We start from the raw sequence: 18,892 nt of genomic DNA on the forward strand, positions 1-18,892 counted from the left end.
TATCATCCTTTCCTGAAGACGTCTGCATTAGTAATAGCCTTGTTAAATTCATACAAAGAAAACTGTACATCAGTAATACTATAATTGTTACAACTGGCTTCCAGCACAACAGGGTGTTCACTTGGAACCCTATCCCTACCTAGTTTAACCCCTTCACTTAAATTATCTTGATTACAACCTAGCCAGTAACTCAACTTTCCCTATTTCAGTAACAATCATTTTCCCCTCATCAATCAATACTGGAAGCAAGGGAAACTTTGCAGATGCTGGAAATTCAAGCAACACGCACAAAATGCTGGAGGAATTCAGCTGGGTAGGCAGCATCTATGGAAAAGAGTACAGTCGATGTTTCGGGCCGTCTCGATGCTGCCTGACCTGCTGAGTTCCTCCAGTATTTTGTATATATTGCAAACAGTACTGGAATATTATTATCCCTATGAATCTTAAACTTCTCCCAATTTGCTTTCCCAAAATTTAACCAAAATTTCTCTTATTGTTTTTCTTAAAAATAAAAGATGTTTTATTTTGTCGTAAAGCACCCATGCTTCCCTTGAGAAGGAATTTACCATTTTCAGGCCCTTTGAGCTGGGAGATTGTGCCTAGCCATAAAAGCATTGGGGGAGTGGGAGAGAGTTTTAAGCTAGAGGTGAGCAGCGAATAACCTGCTGGAAGAATTAAGTGGGCCCAGCAGCATCTGAGGAGGGATAAAGAACTGTCGACACACCAGCACTGATTCACAGTCTCAACCCGAAATATCAACAATTCTGTTCCTCACACCAATACCCCTCAACACCCCCCCCCCACCACCCCCAGCAGACTGTTATTCAGTTTCTGTTTGAGGTTTCTTGTTAATCCTTCCTACCAGTGAATCAGAATTAGAATCAGGTTTAATATCACTGGCACATGTTGTGAAACTTGTTAACTTTGCAGCAGCAGTACAATACAATACATAATAAGAGAAAAGGAACTGTGAATTACATTATTTATATTAAACAGTTAAATCAAATAAGTAGTGCTAAAAGAGATTTTAAAAAGTAGTAGTGCTCATGAGTTCATTGTCCATTTAGGCAGAGAGGAAGAAGCTGTTCCTGAATCATTGAGTGTGTGCCTTCAGGCTTCTGTACCTCCTCCCTGATGGTAGCAATGAGAAGAGGGCATGTCCTGGGTGATGATGGTCCTTAATGATGGATGTTGCCTTTTTGAGGCATTGAAAGTAACAATGGTGTCTTATATTGGATAAGTGCCCCACTATCCAATCCATGCTGGTGTTGATGCTCCAAAGTTTGTTTTATTTTAGTAAACCTATCATCCTGTATTCACATCCCTCCCCTCCAACATTACTATCTGGCTGCTGGTCTAGAGACCCATCGTAGGGTATTCTTCTTCATAAGCCCATCACCCCTGCTAAGTCATAGGCCACCAACAGCAGTTCACCAGAGTCCTCTGTCCAGGGCGAGTTTTCCCAGCTGTAGCCTATCTCTTTGGTGTATCTTTTCTCTCCAAGGCATGAAGTCTCTGCAGCTTCTGTTGGCATTTCTGTAGCTCTGGGTTTTTAATGGGATAGGGTTGCTCACCCCATGACTAACCCTTCTCCTTTCACAGCCGGGCTTGGTACCATCCATTACGGAGTTTATATTGAAACAGCAGGTTTATTTGCAGGTGCAACAAAGTCTTACTATATTAATGAATAAAGGGTTTACATGAGATGGTGCCTGAGGTATTGTGCACAGTTTTGGGCCCTTTACCTAAGATAGGATGTACTTGGATGGAGGCAATTGGATAGGATGGCGATGAGGAGGCATACAGGAGTTAGGTCGATCAGCTGGTTAAGTGGTGTTGCAACAACCTTGCACTCAACATCAGTAAGACCAAGGAATTGATTGTGGACTTCAGGAAGGAGAAGTCGAAGGAGCACACAACATCATGGAGTTAGCAGTGGAAAGTTTCAAGTTCCTGTGTCAATATCTCTGAAGATCTATTCTGGGTCCAACATATTAAAGCAATTACAAAGAAGCCCAAGTTTGTTACAGTCATGAGGAAGTGGTAGGAACTAGCTCGCACTTCCTACTCAACGAACCCAATGGTGTGCATCTCAAATAGCCTTTGACAAACAAGTCCAGCTCCTGGCTTTCATATGTGGCTTAGTTGCTAAGCCCAGCAGAACCACTTCTGTTGACAGGAGAAGGGGCAAAGTCAGGTAACTGGCACCTTAAAACCAGTCACTTCAGGTAGATTGGGCTAGTCAGCCGTGGTTGGTAGCTCATTTACAAGAAGGAAGCTCTGATATCAAACTTCCACTGCCTTGAGGCTATGCCCACTTATGGGGAAGGATCCGGGAGTAAACCCAGAGGAAAAAGATCTGGAGCTGGAGTCCCTAAGGCAGTTCTACATTGAGCTCAATGCTGACGGGCAGCTCCTGCGACGCTGCTGGTGCCAAACTGTATCGGTCTCTGCTGTTCCTTCAGATTCATCAGCTGCGTAGAGAGGTGGAGTCTGCTACATGGGCAACAGCTTGCTCCCTATATCGGACTGCCCTGGCTTGCATAGACAGCTAGGATGCAACATCCTTGGTCAACTCCGACTAATAGAGATCCTTATTTACTGATGAAGAAGGCACACTGGTGGCTATATTTCATTAGGAGTTTGTGGAGGTTTTGTATGTCAAAGGGTCTAGAAAATTTCTACAGATATACCATGGAGAGCTTTCTAACTGACTCCATCACTATCTGGTATTCAGGGACCAGAGCACAGTAGCTGCTGAGGTGCAGAAGTCTAAAGACATGCTCTCAACGTTTTAGGAACATCTTCTTTCCCTCTGCCATCAGATTTCTGAACAGACAATGAACCAACCCATGAACGCTAACTCACTATTTTGCTCTCTATTTGCACAACCTATTTAACTTAATTTTTATGATAAAAAGGAAGCATCCATCATTAAGAATCCCCAATCACTGTGTGTGTGTGTGTGTGTGTGTGTGTGTGTGTGTGTGTGTGTGTGTGTGTGTGTGTGTGTGTGTGTGTGTGTGTGTGTGTGTGTGTGGTCAGTGAGTAAAGTTCAAAGTGGATTTTATTATCAAAGTCCACCATATACAACCCAAGATTCATTTTCCTGTGGGCATACCCAGCAAATCCATAGAATAGCAACAATAACGGGATCAGTGAAAGATCAGCCAGAGTGTAGAAGATGACAAACTGTGCAAATGCAAATATAAATAAATAGCAATAAATAATGAGAACATGAGATATAGAGTCCTTAAAGTGAAATAATTGGCTATGGAAACATCTCGATGCATGGCCAAGTGAACCTGGTGGTGCAAGTCCTGAGGCACCTGTACCTTCTACCCAATGGCAGCAGCGAGAAAAACCTGGGTGGTGGAGATCTTTGGTGATGGATGCTGCTTTCCTACTTCAACTTTCATGTAGATGTACTCAATGGTTGGGAGGGCTTTACCTGTGATATGCTGGGCCAAATCCACTACCTTTTGTAGGATTTTCCATTCAAAGACATTGGTGATATAACCACTCAGTATACTCTCCACCACACATCTATAGAAGTTTGTCAAAGTTTTAGATGTCATGCCAAATCTCTGCAGAGTCCCAAGGAAGTAGAGATGTTCGAGTGCTTTCTTCATAATTGCATTTACATGCTGGGTCCAGGACAGATCCTCTGAAATAGTAATACCAAGGAATTTAAAGTTGCTAACTCTCTCCACCTCTGATGTGGACCTCTGGTCCCCCTGTCCTGAAGTCTACAATCAGGTCCTTGGTCTTACTTACATTGACTGAGAGGTTGTTGTTATGACACCACTCAGCCAAAACTTCAGTCTCCCTCCTGTACGCTGATTTATCACCACCTCTGATTCAGCCCACAACAGTGGTATCATCAGCAAACTTGAATATGGTATCAGAACCATGCTTAGCCACACAGTCATAGATATAAAGTGAGTAGAGCAAGGGGCTAAGCATACAGTCCTCTGGTGCACCTATGCTGTGCTGATGGAGATTGTGGAGGAGATGCTGTTGCCAATCCGAACTGACTGGGGTCTACAAATGAAGAAATCCAGGATCCAATTGCATAAGGAGGTATTGAGGCCAAGGTCTCAGAGTTCATTGATTAGTTTTAAAGGATTATGCTATTGAATGTTGAGTTGTAATCGATAAAGAGCATCTGAAGTATGCATCTTAGCTGTCCAGATGTTCCAGGGTTGAGTGAAGAGCCAATGAGATGGCATCTGCTATAGACCTGTCACTCAGCAGGTGAATTGGAGCAGATCCAAGTTGCTTCTCAGGCAGGAGCCATTATGTTTCATCACCAGCCTCTCCAAACTGTGGATGTAAGTGCAACTTGGCAATAGTCATTGAGGCAGATCACCAGTCTTCATGGGGGCTGGCATAATTGAAGCTGGCTTGAAGCAGGTGGGTACCACACTCTGCTGAAGTGAGAGGTTAAAGATCTCAGTGAACACAGTGTTGTGATGGAAAATAACTGGTTCTTTGAGTCTCAATAGTAGAGGCCTGGACACACACAGTTTTAATAATAAGGAATTTATTTACAAGGGGAAGTCGGGTCAACACAAGCAACTACAATACACAAGAAGCGGTGTGGGGACAGGGTACGGTTACACAAACAAAGAACAAGGGAAAAGCACTACAACAGCTATCCCCCTTGACCTTGGATAGCTGCAGCTCCCTTACCAGGACAAACTATAGACCTTCCCAAGCATAAATCAATACACTTACCTCCAATGTGGTGGTCTGTAAGAGAGGCCAATCCAGGGACAAGTCTCACCTTTATTAGCATGGGGCTGGGCGAGATAATCCAATTAAGGTGACCAATAATTTAGGTGTGCATTGATTAGTTGGGAGGGACCAAATGTTGATTTGCATGTGGTGTGTCCTCCGACCAGCCAGGTGGCAGTGCATCTGTCACGTGGCCGATATCTCTGGATACACACAGCAGCCAGTGGGTCAGCAAAGGTCTTTAGTACATATCCAGATACCCATTTGTTCCAGGTGCTTTCCTTGGATTCACCCTCCTGAAGGCAGCCTGCTCATTAGCTTCAGAGACTGAGATCAAAGGATCATCAGGAGACATGGGGGTTTGTGATGGCTCCTCCATATTCTGGCTGTCGATGTGAGCACAGAAGGCACTGAGCTCATTTGGAAGTGAAGCCCTCTGTCGCCCATGTTGCTTATTTTAACTGTGTAGGAGGTGATGGCATTCAAACCCTGGCACAGCTGTCGAGCGTCCCTCATTGATGGGTGTACGTGGAGAGACAGCATCAAGACGCTGTCTGCATTTGACTTGGGCCTTCCTACTATGTACTCGAGAGGGAGCTCACGCTGTCATGGTCTTATGGTAACTGGTTTGAAAGATCACCTCTCCCCCACCCCCAAATAAAAAGAATTCACACACAGACATCTTCCACTTGAAACTAGAATAGAAGTGGAGCCTACAAGGAGGGCCATCGCAGGAAAGAGGCATCGATCATCTAGGATCCCTACCATCCAGTCCAATCTCTCTTCTTGGTGCTTCCATCATGGAGGTGGTTCAGGAGACTTAGGAACCACACCACTATTTCGGGACCCTACCACCACCAGGCCTTTGAACCAGAGTGGATAATTTCATTCAACTTCACTCAGCCCAACACTGAAATGTTCCCACAACCTATGGACTCTTCATCTCATGTTCTTGATACTAATTGCTTGCTTGCTTGCTTGTTTGTCTGTTTGTTTATTTATTTATTTATCTATCTACCTATTTATTTATTTATTGTTAGTATTTTGTTTGGGGTTTTTTTGTTCATTGTCTTTTGCACATTGGTTGTGTTGTCCATCTTGTATGCGAATTTTCATTGATTTTATTGTGCTCCTTTGTATTTACTATGAATGCCCACAAGAAAACAAATCTTGGTATTTTATGGTAATATATATAGTATGTACTTTGATAATAACTTTACTTTGAACCCTGAGAGACAGGTCCAATGTCTTCTTTTCATGTCATGCTTGTGCCTCTCTAACTAAGGGTCAGAAGAGAAGTGGTTTAATGACTCCAATTTAGTTAATAGTTCAATAGTTCCATTTAATATCAGAGAAATGTATGCAATATACACCCTGACATTCTTTTTCTTTGCAGACATACATGAAAACAGACGAGTGCCCCAAAGAATGAATGAGTTAAAACTCAAAACCCTGAAGCCCCCACTTCTCCCCCCATGCACAAGCAGCTGCAAAGCGATGACCCTCCCTGACCCCCACCCACTTCCACAAAAATGCATCAGCACCCTCCACCCACCAAGCATACAATAGCAGGGCTCCCAAGAAAGACCATGATCTACAGTACAACAAAATCTAATTGTTCACCCAACAATTTGACATACCACAAGCTCTCTCTCACCCTAACAAAGGGAAAAAGTGGAGACCCTTTTCACAGTCATGGGGTCATAGCGTTATAAAGAATGAAAACAGACCCAATGGACCCAACTCATCCTTGTGGACCAAATTGCCTAACTGAGTTACACAGACAAAATACTGAAGGAACTCAGCAGGTCAGGCAGCATCTATGGAGGGAAATAAATAGTTGATGCTTTGGTCTGAGACCTGTTGTCTTCCAGTCCTGATGGAAGGTCTCAGCTTGAAATGTTGATGGGTTATTCCTCTCCCCAGACACTGCCTGACCTGCTGAGTTCCTCCAGCATTTTGTGCGTCACCCCAGATTTCCAACATCTGCAGTATCTCTTGTGCCAAGCTGAGTTAGACCTATTTGGCCCCTATCTGTCTGAACAGTCTCTATCTATGCACTTGTCTAAATGTATTGTAAATGTACCTGCCTCTACCACTTCCAACAGCATCCTCCTGTGGTGAACTACATATACCTGTCTGGACACGCCCCCACTGCTGACTGCTCCTGTGGCTCCTCCCACAGACCCCGGTATAAAGGCTATTGAGGCCTGAGCCCTGCCTCTCAGTCTCCAGGATGTAGCATGGTGGTCAATTGCTGCTTGTTCTTTCTTCCAGTCAATAAAAGCTGATATCTCACCTCACGTCTCAGAGAGTTATTGATGGTGCATCACCTCCATATACCCACCACCCTTTTAAATATTTCCCCTTGAAGTTTCAAGTCTATGCCCCCTAGTTTCAGATTCCCCTTGGGTGGCTGTTCACCTTATTCTCTACAAGATTGTGTTGTCCTTCATTTGTCACTGGACTGAGTTCAGAAGCCACAAGGTAATATTGCGGCTCTGTAAAATTCTGGTTAGTTCACGCTTTGGAATGTTGTATTCAGTTCTGGTCACCTCATTACGGGAAGAGGAGGGATGTGGAAGCTTTAGAGAGGGTGCAGAGGAAATGTACCAAGATGCTGCCTGGATTAAAGGGCATGTCTTAGAAGTATAGGTTGAGCAAATTGAACGAAGGAGGATGAGATATGAATTGATGGAGGTATACAAGATGATAAGAGACATGGATAGAATGGACAGCCAGAGACTTCTCCAAGATGAAAATGGCTAATATGAGGAGTATTCCCGGCGGGTTTGGATGTACAATTCTCCGTCTCTTTGTGTGTACGGCGGTCGGTTTGTTAATGCTACGGTCAAGATGTTAAACGCACGGGAAACACGGAAACAAACAGTCGTTCTATACAAGCCAGGGAGGTATCAGTGAATCAGCGAGCCAACGGCAGCTTCCACCCGGCACAGCGCCTGAAGTGACTGACCTATCTCCCAACTCGATGTTCCTGGTACTGCACTGCAGTACTGGCACCGAAAGTCACCGTCACCACAAACACTTCACCGCCCTTTTTACCTGTCAGCAATACAAATATACAGCGACATGCAGAAGATAATTACTCTGCGGCATAATGCCCAGATACGCCTGAATTATACAATATGTGTAGGACGCACAGAGGCATTAAAGCACAAAATACCCACCCCATAATGTGAGCGCTCTTTCAAAAACACACATGCTGACAGGAACATCGCGGCATAGATGAATATATTTACATAATTACGAAAATAGAGACAGATACATTAATGTACACGCTATGTGTAAATGCCATTTTGGACTCATTAAAATATAGGAATTGTCTAGCTTTCTAAACATCTTATATATTTATCTGCGCACAGTAATGGAGGTAGGTGCACAGATCAGTGTCCTGTGTGCAAAAATTTGAGCTTGTCAGCTGATCTATATCGGTTTTTTTCCCCCAACCTCTCTGTCCCTTTCTCCCCCTCTTCCGTACACTTCCACTCCCCTCCGCTCTTCTCTCATTCTCTCCTCCCCTTCTCCTTCTCTCACTCTCTCGTTTTCTCTCTCTCATTCTCCCTCTCTCTCTCTCACTCTCTCATTCTCCCCCTCTCTCTCTCCCTCTCTCATTCTCCCTCTCTCTCTCTCTCTCTCACACACACCCAAATACACGCCCGTTTGAAACCAAATCCTTTGCTTCAGCTTTGCACCTGCGGTGCGCGCCCGCTTCCTCCATTCGCATTCCGTTGACGGAGGGGGCAATGGCCACCGTGCATCGCAGCGGGCGCCGAGGGACCGAGTGAGTGAATTGAGTGTGCGGAGCGGAGGGGAGGGAGGGTGGGTGTCGCAGCAGCGCGACTCGGAGGTGCCGTCGCGAAATGCGTGCTCATTGAGCGTATCTTTACAGTGAGGTAAACGGAAAGGAGAAGAGAGACGCGATGGCTGAAGAGGAGGCCGGCCAGGAGACGAACCTCGGGGCCTACTCGCCGGTGGATTACATGAGCATCACCAGCTTTCCACGGCTGCCCGAGGACGACGCGGGCTCCACGGAGAATGTTCTGCGCTACCGCAAAGAGGACGATTCATCCCTTTGTGATCCGGATACAACAGGTTGGTTATGACACACATTGTCTGATATATCTAAATTCCTTCGGTATATATGATCTTATAAAGATGGTAAAATTACATTTTCCCCAATGTACGAGGATTTCTAGGTGTAAAGGGAGGGTTATCACATTATAAGATACTGTAATCACGACTACGTTGGTTTCAGCAATGTCTTCACTTGACCTACGCATTAAACAAGAGGACTAATTCCTGTTTTCCAACCCTACGTATTAAAAGCAGCTTAAACTGGGTAGTAACAGTAATTAGCCGTTGCTACCACACACGGGAAGTTAGTGTGCAATGCCAGCAAACAGATCAGGGGAACTAGAAGGACGCACACAATGCTGGCGGAACTCAGGCAGGTCAAAAAGGCATCGGCATCATGCACCCTTCTCGCTGCTGCCTTCATCCAGCAGGTGGTACAGGAGCCTGAGGTCCAGCACGACCAGGTTCAGGGAACAGTTATTCCCCTTCAACCATCAGGCTCCTGAATTAGCATGGACAACTTCACTCATCTCAGCACTGAATTGACTCCACAACCTATGGATTCACTTTCAAGGGCTCTATAACTCATGTTCCCAATTTATTTTATTATTTATTGGTGTTTTGAATTTGCAGCTTGTCTTTTGAGCAGTGGTTGTTTGTCTGAATTCTTTGTAGTTTCATTGATTCTGTTGTATTTCTTTGTTCTACTGTGAATGCCCGCAAGAAATTGAATCTCAGGATGGTATATGGTGGCACTTTGATAATACTGTTGACTTTGAACCCTTCATCTGGACATTTGTGTATGCTTCCAGGCTCCAGCATCTGCAGTTTCCTGTTGTCTCCTGAACATTGGGCTTTCTGACAGATGCCTCTTGTTGCCTGACATTAATGTAATGTTTGCTCCAATATTGAGAATTCAGCTGAACCTAGTGACCTATGTATATGTTTAATCTCTTGAAGACAAGCTAACATTGGATCTGCCTCATTTAATTTTTGTTCTGACCACTGAACTTTAGAAAGCCAAGTTTGTTTAGACCTTCACTGTTCCCTGCTTATAACTGTTTGAGTTACACTCTGTGCGTTATGTGTACTACTGTGCTTTACACCCTGGTTCAGAGAAACATCGTCTGGCTTCTATATACATTATATACATGAATATAGTTAAGTGACAATAAACTTGACTTGACTCAGATTCAGAATCAGAACCAGGTTTAGTATCACTGGCATACGTCGTGAAATTTGTTGTTTTGCGACACCAGTGCATTACATCACATTATCAGAAGGTATTAAAATGAGAAATATTTATCGATTGATTGATTTGTTCCTTGATTTTGGTATAGCTGGGGGTGGTAATGGGGATAAGCTCCCACTACCTATTAAATGCTCCCAGTAGTCTGTGTCTCATGTAGCCTCTGACAACCAAGTCCAGCTCCTGGCCATCATGTGTAGCTTAGCTACTAAGCCCAGCACAACTGTTCCTGTTGACAGGAGCAGGGGCACCTTAAAACCAATCATTTTGGGCTGATGGGGCTTGTCAGCCGTGGTTGGTAGCTCATCCGGGAGAGGAAAACTCTGATCTCAAACCTCCACTACCTTGTAGCTGTACCCAAATCATGGGGAAGGCTTCAGGAGTAAACCTCCAGGAAAAATTTGGACATCCTCTAGGCAGTCCTTCATTAAGTTCAATGCTGACTGGCAACTCCTGCGATGCCACTGGTGCCAAATTGTATTGGTCTCTGCTGTTCATTTGGATTCATCACCTGTATGGAAAGTGGGAACATGGGCAACAGCTTCCTCTCCATATTGTACCACCTTGGCTTATGTATCACATAGACAACTGCTGACGCAACATTCGTGGTTGACCCTGGTGGGTAGGTCCTGGCGGATTTTAAGTTGGCAAATGTCATGCCACTGTTCAAAAAAGGATGTAGGCAAATGGCAGGTAACTATAGGCCAGTTAGTTTAACATCTGTAGTTGGGAAATTGCTTGAAGCTATCATTAAAGAAGAAATAGCGAGGCATCTGGAAAGGAATGGATCAATCAGGTAGATGCAACATGAATTCAGCAAAGACAGGTCCTGTTTGACAAACTTACTGGAATTCTTTGAGGATATAATGAGTGCAGTGGATAGAGGGAACAGATAGGCATAATTTACTTGGATTTCCAGAGGGCTTTCGATAAGGTGCCTAATGAAAGACTTATCCTTAAGATAATGGTGCTTAGAGTTGGGGTGATGTATTAGCATGGATAGAGGATTGGTTAACCAATAGAAAGCAGAGATTTGGGATTCATGGGTGTTTCTCTGGTTGGCAATCAGTGGTGAGTGGTGTGCCACAGGGGTCAGTGCTGGGCCTGCAGCTGTTCGCGATATACATTAACAATCTGGAAGAGGGAACCGAGTGTAGTGTATCTAAGTTTGCTGATGATACTAAATTGAGTGGAAAAGCAAATTTTGCAGAAAATACAAGGAATCTGCAGAGAGATATAGATAAAGTGAGTGGCAAGGGTCTGGCAGATGGAGTACAATGTTGGTAAATGTGAGGTCATCCACTTTGGAAGGAAAATGAAAGAGCAAATTATTATTTAAATGGTGAAAACTGAAGCATGCTGCTGTGCCAAGGGACTTGGGAGTGCTTGTGCATGAGTCACAAAAGGTTGGTTAGCAGGTCAAGAAGGCAAATGGAATGTTTGCCTTTATTGCTAGAGGGATTGAATTTAAGAGCAGGGAGGTTATGCTGCAACTGTACAGGGTACTGGTGAGGCTCCACCTGAAGTTCTGGTCTCCTTATCTGAGGAAGGATATACTGGCTTTGGAGGTGGTGCAGAGGAGATTCACCTGGTTGATTCCAGAGATGAGGGGGATTAGACTATAAGAATAGATTGGATCACTTGGGACTGTACTCGCTGGAACTCAGAAGAGAGGAGATCTTATAGAAACATACAAAATTGATAGATAAGATAGAGGCAGGAAAATTGTTTCCACCGGTAGGTAAGACTACAACTAGGGACATAGCCTCAAGATTTAAGGGAGTAGATTTAGGTTGGAAATGAGGAGGAACTGTTTTTCCTAGACAGTAGTGAATCTGCAGAATTCTCTGCCCAATGAAGCAGTGGAGGCTACTTCAGTAAATATACTTAAGATAAGATTGGATGGATTTTTGCAGAGTAGGAGAATTAAGGGTTACGGGGAAAAGGCAGGTAGGTGGAGATGAGTCTGTGGTCAGATCAGCCATGATCTTATTGAATGGTGGAGCAGGCTCAACAGGCCAGATGTCCTACTCCTGCTCCTATTTCTTATGTTTTTTTGACCAATGAAAATTCTCTATAAAATTAAATAAGTAGTGCAAAAAGAGAACAAAAATAGAAAGAAATAGTGAGGTAGTGTACATGGGTTCATTGTCCTTTCAGAAATCTAATGACAGAACCTTCCTTGTATTGATCTACAAAGGATGACCTCAAATTTAGGGTCGCCTTGTGCTATTCTTTACCAGTTTAAGTACAAGATGAGCCAAAGAATGTCACCAAGTCAATTTAACTTATGGATTGTTAGCACTATGCTACTGAAAAATAAGCAGGGATGCAAGAGAACCTGCAGATTGGGGATATCTTAGGCAGCACCAATAAAATGCTGGAGGAACTCAGCAGGTCAGTCAGGAAATGAACAGGTGACAAAATACTTATTGCTCAGAGGATGTGGTGACTAGTTTGTCTCTAGCTAAGCTTATAAGACATTAAGACACAGGAGCAGAATTAGCCATTTAGCCCATTAAGTCTGCTTTGCCATTCCATTATTCTCCTTCTCAACCCCATTCTCCTGCCTTCTCCCCAAAACCTTTGACACCCTTATAATCAAGAACCTATCAACCTCTGCTTTAAATATGCCTAGTGACCTAACCTCCACTGTTGTCTGTGGCATGAATTCCACAGTTTCACCACCCTTGGTTAAAGAAATTTCCCTTCATCTCTGATGTAAAGGGACTTTCTTCTATTCTGAGGCTGTGCTCTCTGGTCCTAGACTTCCACACCATAGGAAATATCCTCTCTACGTCCACTCTATCTAGGCCTTTCAAATTTCATTTAGAACTCCCATCATTCTTCTAAACTCAAGCATATGAAATCTTATGAATTTCCTGTCTTGTTTTCTTATAGTGATAACTTATTGTGTCTTATATTGATAACTTCTAGATTTCCTTGAGAGGAAACACTTCCCAGTATTTATTACAATAAATATGGAACTTAAAAGTAATGAGGCATGTTGAAGTCATGCTTTGGCCTTCACTTTGCAAGAGAAAACTCATAGATTCATCTGAAAATTTTGAGCACTATTCAGGCCCTCTATGACAAAAAGGTGTAAGTTCAATCGATGTTTAAAAACAGAGTGAGGGAATTATGATTACAGAGACATTGGGAGTTTTTGAGTGTTTGAGGATATAATGAGTGCAGTAGATAGAGGGGAACAGATAGACATTATGTACTTGGATTTCCAGAAGGTGTTTGATAAGGTGCCACATAAAAGTCTTATCCATAAGATAAGGTGCATAGAGTTGGGGGTGTTGTATTAGTATGTATGGAGGATTGGTTAACTAATACAAAGCAGAGAGTTGGGATACATGGGTGATACTCTGGTTGGCAATCAGTGGTGAGCAGTGTGCTGCAGTGGTTGGTGCTGGGCCTGCAACTGTTCATGATATCCTTTAATTCAGAGTCAGTTCTGTCCCTACTGAGCCGAGAGAGACAACAGCATTGGCAGGAACTGATAGAAAACACAGACATGACCAAGAAGAAGACACAGACATGACCAAGAACAGTAAGAAGGCATGGGCAAATGTTCGCAAACTCAACTCAGACAATAGACCACCACAGAGAATTGCTGTCGTGACACCCAATCAGGTTGCCCACCATCTAATACTAAAAGGTTGAGCAAGTGACAAGGAACAGAGGCAAAAGAAAAAGCAACTTCGGGAGATGGAGTCAACTCTCACAAACGGGAATAACAACTTCCCACCTCTCACCCTAGAAGAATTAAAGGATGAAGTATCACAGCTAAAATCCAACAAAGCTGCTGGCATAGATGGGATTCTTAATGAATTCTTTGAACACCTTGGACCTAAAGCACTTCACTGGCTTCTGTCCCTTCTTAACTGTTGCTTAAGATCATTAAAAATACCTAAAAAGTGGAGAAGAGCCAAAGTTGTTGCTCTCCTGAAACCCAATAAAGATCCCAACATTCCTAAAAGTTACAGACTAATTTCCTTGCTCTGCACCCTCTATAAACTCTCCGAGAGACTCCTACTGAAAAGAGAATCCCCGTTAGTCTAAGATCTTCTAACACCAGATCAAGCTGGATTCAGGCCAGGCCGCTCTTGCTGCAGTCAAGTCCTGAATTTAACCCAGTATATTGAGGATGGCTTTGAAATGCGACAAATTACAGGGGTAGTATTCGTTGACTTAACAGCATATGACACTGTGAATCACAGAGGCCTTCTACTGAAATGATCTAAAATGTTAAAGAATGAAACCACAGTCAAAGTAATAAGAAGCATCTGAGAAAATCGCAGATTTTATGTAGAAATTAATGGAATTAAGAATAGGTGGCGTCCACAAAAGAACAGACTACCACAGGGATCAGTACTGGCACCTCTACTATTTAATGTTTACACAAACAACCAACCAACCTTTCTTAACACATGCAGGTTTATCTATGCAGACAACTTATGCATAGCAACACAAGCTAACTCCTTCCAAGAAGTTGAAGTACAACTTACAGCAGTCCTCGAAGCAATGAAGCAGTATTATGAAAAATGGTCTCTGAACCCAAATCCATCAAATCCATCAAGTGTGTTCATTCCACCTGAGGAATCGAGAAGCAGCTCGGAAACTCAAGACCTTCTGGTGTGGGAAGGAGCTCGAACACCATCCGACTCCAATTTACCTGGGCATGACACTGGATAGGACGCTGTCATTTGCCACCCACATCCAAAAACTCCAAGGGAAGGTTGGCTCTCGCGATTCTCTCTTGAAAAAATTAGCAGGCACGAAATGGGGAGCTAATACTCACACACTTAGATCAACTGCCCTAGCACTCTGCTATGCACCTGCAGAATACTGTGCACCTGTGTGGGGCAGATCAGCCCATGCGAAAAAAATAGACTCGTTGCTTAACGAAGCCAGCCAAATAATCACGGGCACACTGCGCCCCACACCCACTAACATCATTTACAGATTTCTTTTTTAATTTTTTAAATAAAATTTTAAAATTGAATTTTCAAATAGGTTACAGAAAGAAAAAAAATTATCAACCCTTCCTCCCTCCCCCAAACATATCCCTATAGAAAAAAAGAGAAGAAAAAAGAAAGAAAGAAAGAATGCCTGGACATCAGAAGATCCCCACATGCTCCATGGAGTTCATAATAGCTTTAATATGTATATTTATTTCTTTCCCTAGATAACCAATAATTTTATCTTCGGAGCACCTATATATTTAATCCTATCTTTTGTAAATAAGGGCGCCAAATTTTCAGAAATATTTCATATTTATCTCTTAAATTATAAGTAATTTTTTCAAGTGGAATGCAGCTAAAAATTTCATTCTTCCAACGATCTATACTTAAGTATGAATCTGATTTCCAAGTAACTGCAATTGCCTTTTTGGCTACTGCCAATGCAATTTTTATGAATTCTTTCTGATATTTATTCAATTTAGATTTCGATTTTATCCCTTCAATATCGCCTAGTAAAAATAATGTTGGATTATGTGGAAGTTGTATTCCAATAATTTTTTCCAGTAAAACTCTTAAATTTGTCCAAAAAGGTTGAATTTTAAAACAAGACCAAGTAGAGTGTAAAAAAAGTACCAATTTCTTGATTACATCGGAAGCATTTATCAGATAAATTTGGGTTTAATTTATTTATTTTTTGTGCTGTAATATATAATTGATGTAAAAAATTATATTGCACTAGTCTCAGCCGGACATTTGTTGTATTTGTCATTCTGTCAAGACATAGTCTTGACCAATTTTAATATTCAAATCAGTTTCCCATTTTTGTCTTGACTTATGAATTCCTTGTTTAATTGCTTGCTTTTGAATCAAACTATACATACAAGAAATAAATTTATTAATTTTTCCTTTTTGAATTAAAATTTCTATTTCATTAGGTTTCAGCAATTACATTGTTTGACCCAATTTATCTGTTAAATAAGCCCTTAATTGGATATAACAAAAAAGAGTGTTGTTTGATATTTTATATTTATTCTTTAATTGATCAAATGTCATTAATATACCTCCTTCAAAACAATCTCCTATATAATCCCTTTTTGAAACCAGTTGTATAAAAGTTGGTTATCCATTGTAAAAGGATTAAGTTTATTTTGAATTAAAGGTCTCTTTGCTAATAAAGATTTCTTTATCTCATCATCAACATTTATCTTATTCCATAAATCAATCAAATGTTTTAATATAGGAGATTCTTTCTTTTCCCGTATCCATTTAGATCCCCACTTGTTTATAAAATCTTCTGGTACATTTTCTCCTATTTTATCTAGTTCTATTCTAATCCATGCCGGTTTATCTTCATCAAAAAAAGATGCAATAAATCTAAGTTGAATTGCTTTATTATAATTTTTAAAGTTTGGAAGTTGTAACACTCCTAGGTCAAATTTCCATGTCAATTTTTCCAACGATATTCTTGACATCTTACCTTTCCAAAGAAACTTCCTCACACATTTATTTAACTCTTGAAAAAACTTCTGCGGTAATTGTATTGGTAGTGTTTGGAATAAATATTGTAATCTAGGGAATACATTCATTTTTACAGCATTTACTCTGCCTACTAATGTTATTTATTTATGTCATCTATTTATCAAGATCTTCTTGAATTTTTTTCAATAATGGTAAATAATTTAATTTATATAAATTCTTTATATCATTATCAACTCTTATACCTAAATATTTTATACCATTTATCGGCCATCTAAATTGAGTTATTAATTGACATTGACTATAATCTCCTTTAGTAAGGGGTAGAATTTCACTGTTATACCAATTTATTTTGTAGCCTGATATTTTCCCATATTCTTCCAATCTAGAAGATAATTTACGCAGTGAATACAATGGGTTTGTTAAATTAAGCAAAACATCATCAGCAAATAAATTAATCTTATATTCCTCCTGGTTAACTCTGAAACCCATAATATCTGGGTCTCTTCTAATTAATTCAGCTAATGGTTCTATCGCCAACACAAATAAAGCAGGTGATAATGGACAACCTTCTCTAGTTGACCTTGTTAACTGAAATGATATTGAAATTTGACCATTTGTCATTACTTTAGCTTTGGGATTAGTATTTAAGGTTTTAATCCATTTTATAAAAGATTTTCCTAACCCATACTTTTCCAATACCTTAAATAAAAAATCCCATTCCAATCTATCAAATGCTTTTTCTGCATCTAAAGCAACTGCCACACTCATTTCCTTCCTCTTTTGTGCCAGATGAATTATACTAAGTAACCGAGTTACATTATCTGCCAATTGTCTATTTTTGATAAATCCTGTTTGATCCATATGTATTAATTTTGGTAAGTATTTAGATAATCTATTAGATAAAATTTTTGCTATTATTTTATAGTTAGTGTTCAACAAAGAAATAGGTCTATATGATGTTGGCTTTAAAAGATCTCTATCTTTTTTTGGCAATACTATTAAAATAGCTGTCGAAAAAGATTCTGGAAGTTTATGCGTTCTTTCTGCTTGGTGTATTAACTCCATAAAAGGAGGAATTAGTAAATCTTTAAACTTTTTGTAAAATTCGGGTGGAAAACCATCTTCTCCTGGGGATTTATTACTCTGAAGTGATCCTAGAGCTTCTTCGACCTCTTTTAATGTAAAAGGCATATCTAATCCCTTCTGTTCTTCCAAATTCAATTTTGGAAGAGTTATTTGTGATAAAAACCTTTCTATCTCAACATTATTATTTTGTGATTCTGATTGATACAGTTCAGAATAAAAATTCTTTAAAATTTCATTAATTTCTAAAGGTTTATAAGTAATTTTATTTACACTTGTTCTAATTGCATTTATCGTTTTGGAAGTCTGGTCTGTTTTTAACTGCCAAGCAAGAATCTTGTGTGATCTTTCACCTAGTTCATAATATCTCTGCTTAGTTCTCATAATTGCTTTTTCTGTTCGGTATGTCTGAAGTGTATTATATTGTAACTTCTTGTTAACAAGTTGTCTTTTTTCTTCTGTCATATATCTTTGAGATTCTTTTTCCAATTTTGTAATCTCTTTCTCCAATTGATCTATTTCTACCATATATTCCTTCTTAATTTTAGAAGTATAACTTATTATCTGACCTCTCAAATATGCCTTCATTGCTTCCCATACTATAAATTTATCATCAACTGAATGTAAATTTGTATCTAAAAAAACTGAATCTGCTTTTTCATGAAATCACAAAAATCTTGATGTTTTAATAATATTGAATTAAATCTCCATCTGTAAATTGATTCCTCTTTATCCATCATTATCATTGTCATTATCAAGGGGGAATGATCTGACAATATTCTTGCTTTATATTCCATATTTTTCACTCTATCTTGAATATTCATTGATAATAGAAAAAATCTATCCTTGAATAAGTTTTATGTCTATTTGAATAAAATGAATAATCTCTTTCTTTTGGATTAATTCTTCTCCATATATCAATCAAATTTAAATCTTTCATCAATGGTAAAGTTAATTTTGCTGCTTTTGATTTTGTAACAACCTTTGTTGATCTATCTAAAACTGGGTCTAAACAAAAATTAAAATCTCCACCTATTAATATTTTGTCATATGCATCAGCCAAATTCAAAAAGGCCTCTTGTATAAATTTTACATCATTTTCATTTGGTGCATAAATATTCATAAAAATTTGACAATGTATAATTTCATATCTCCCCACAGAATCAATTAATACATTTTGTATGTTAATTGGTAAAGTTTTATTAACCAAAATTGCAACTCCCCTCGCCTTTGAGTTAAACGAAGCTGTGATAACATTTCCGACCCAATCTTT

At 40.4% G+C, this 18,892-nt stretch overlaps 1 protein-coding gene across 1 annotated transcript in view; it reads left to right on the top strand.

Annotated features, from left to right (window-relative positions):
* The first annotated feature begins 8,282 nt into the window (after positions 1-8,282).
* Positions 8,283-18,892, top strand: part of LOC140736181 (glutathione hydrolase 7) — an 80,603-nt gene continuing 69,993 nt past the window's right edge. Inside the window, 2 exon segments of the mRNA XM_073062057.1 lie at positions 8,283-8,542; positions 8,651-8,853. Of these exon segments, the coding sequence (XP_072918158.1) occupies positions 8,505-8,542; positions 8,651-8,853 (241 nt within the window). The 5' untranslated portion in view covers positions 8,283-8,504.

Source organism: Hemitrygon akajei, chromosome 11, assembly GCF_048418815.1.
Source record: "Hemitrygon akajei chromosome 11, sHemAka1.3, whole genome shotgun sequence".
In the NCBI taxonomy this organism is placed as follows: Eukaryota; Metazoa; Chordata; class Chondrichthyes; order Myliobatiformes; family Dasyatidae; genus Hemitrygon; species Hemitrygon akajei.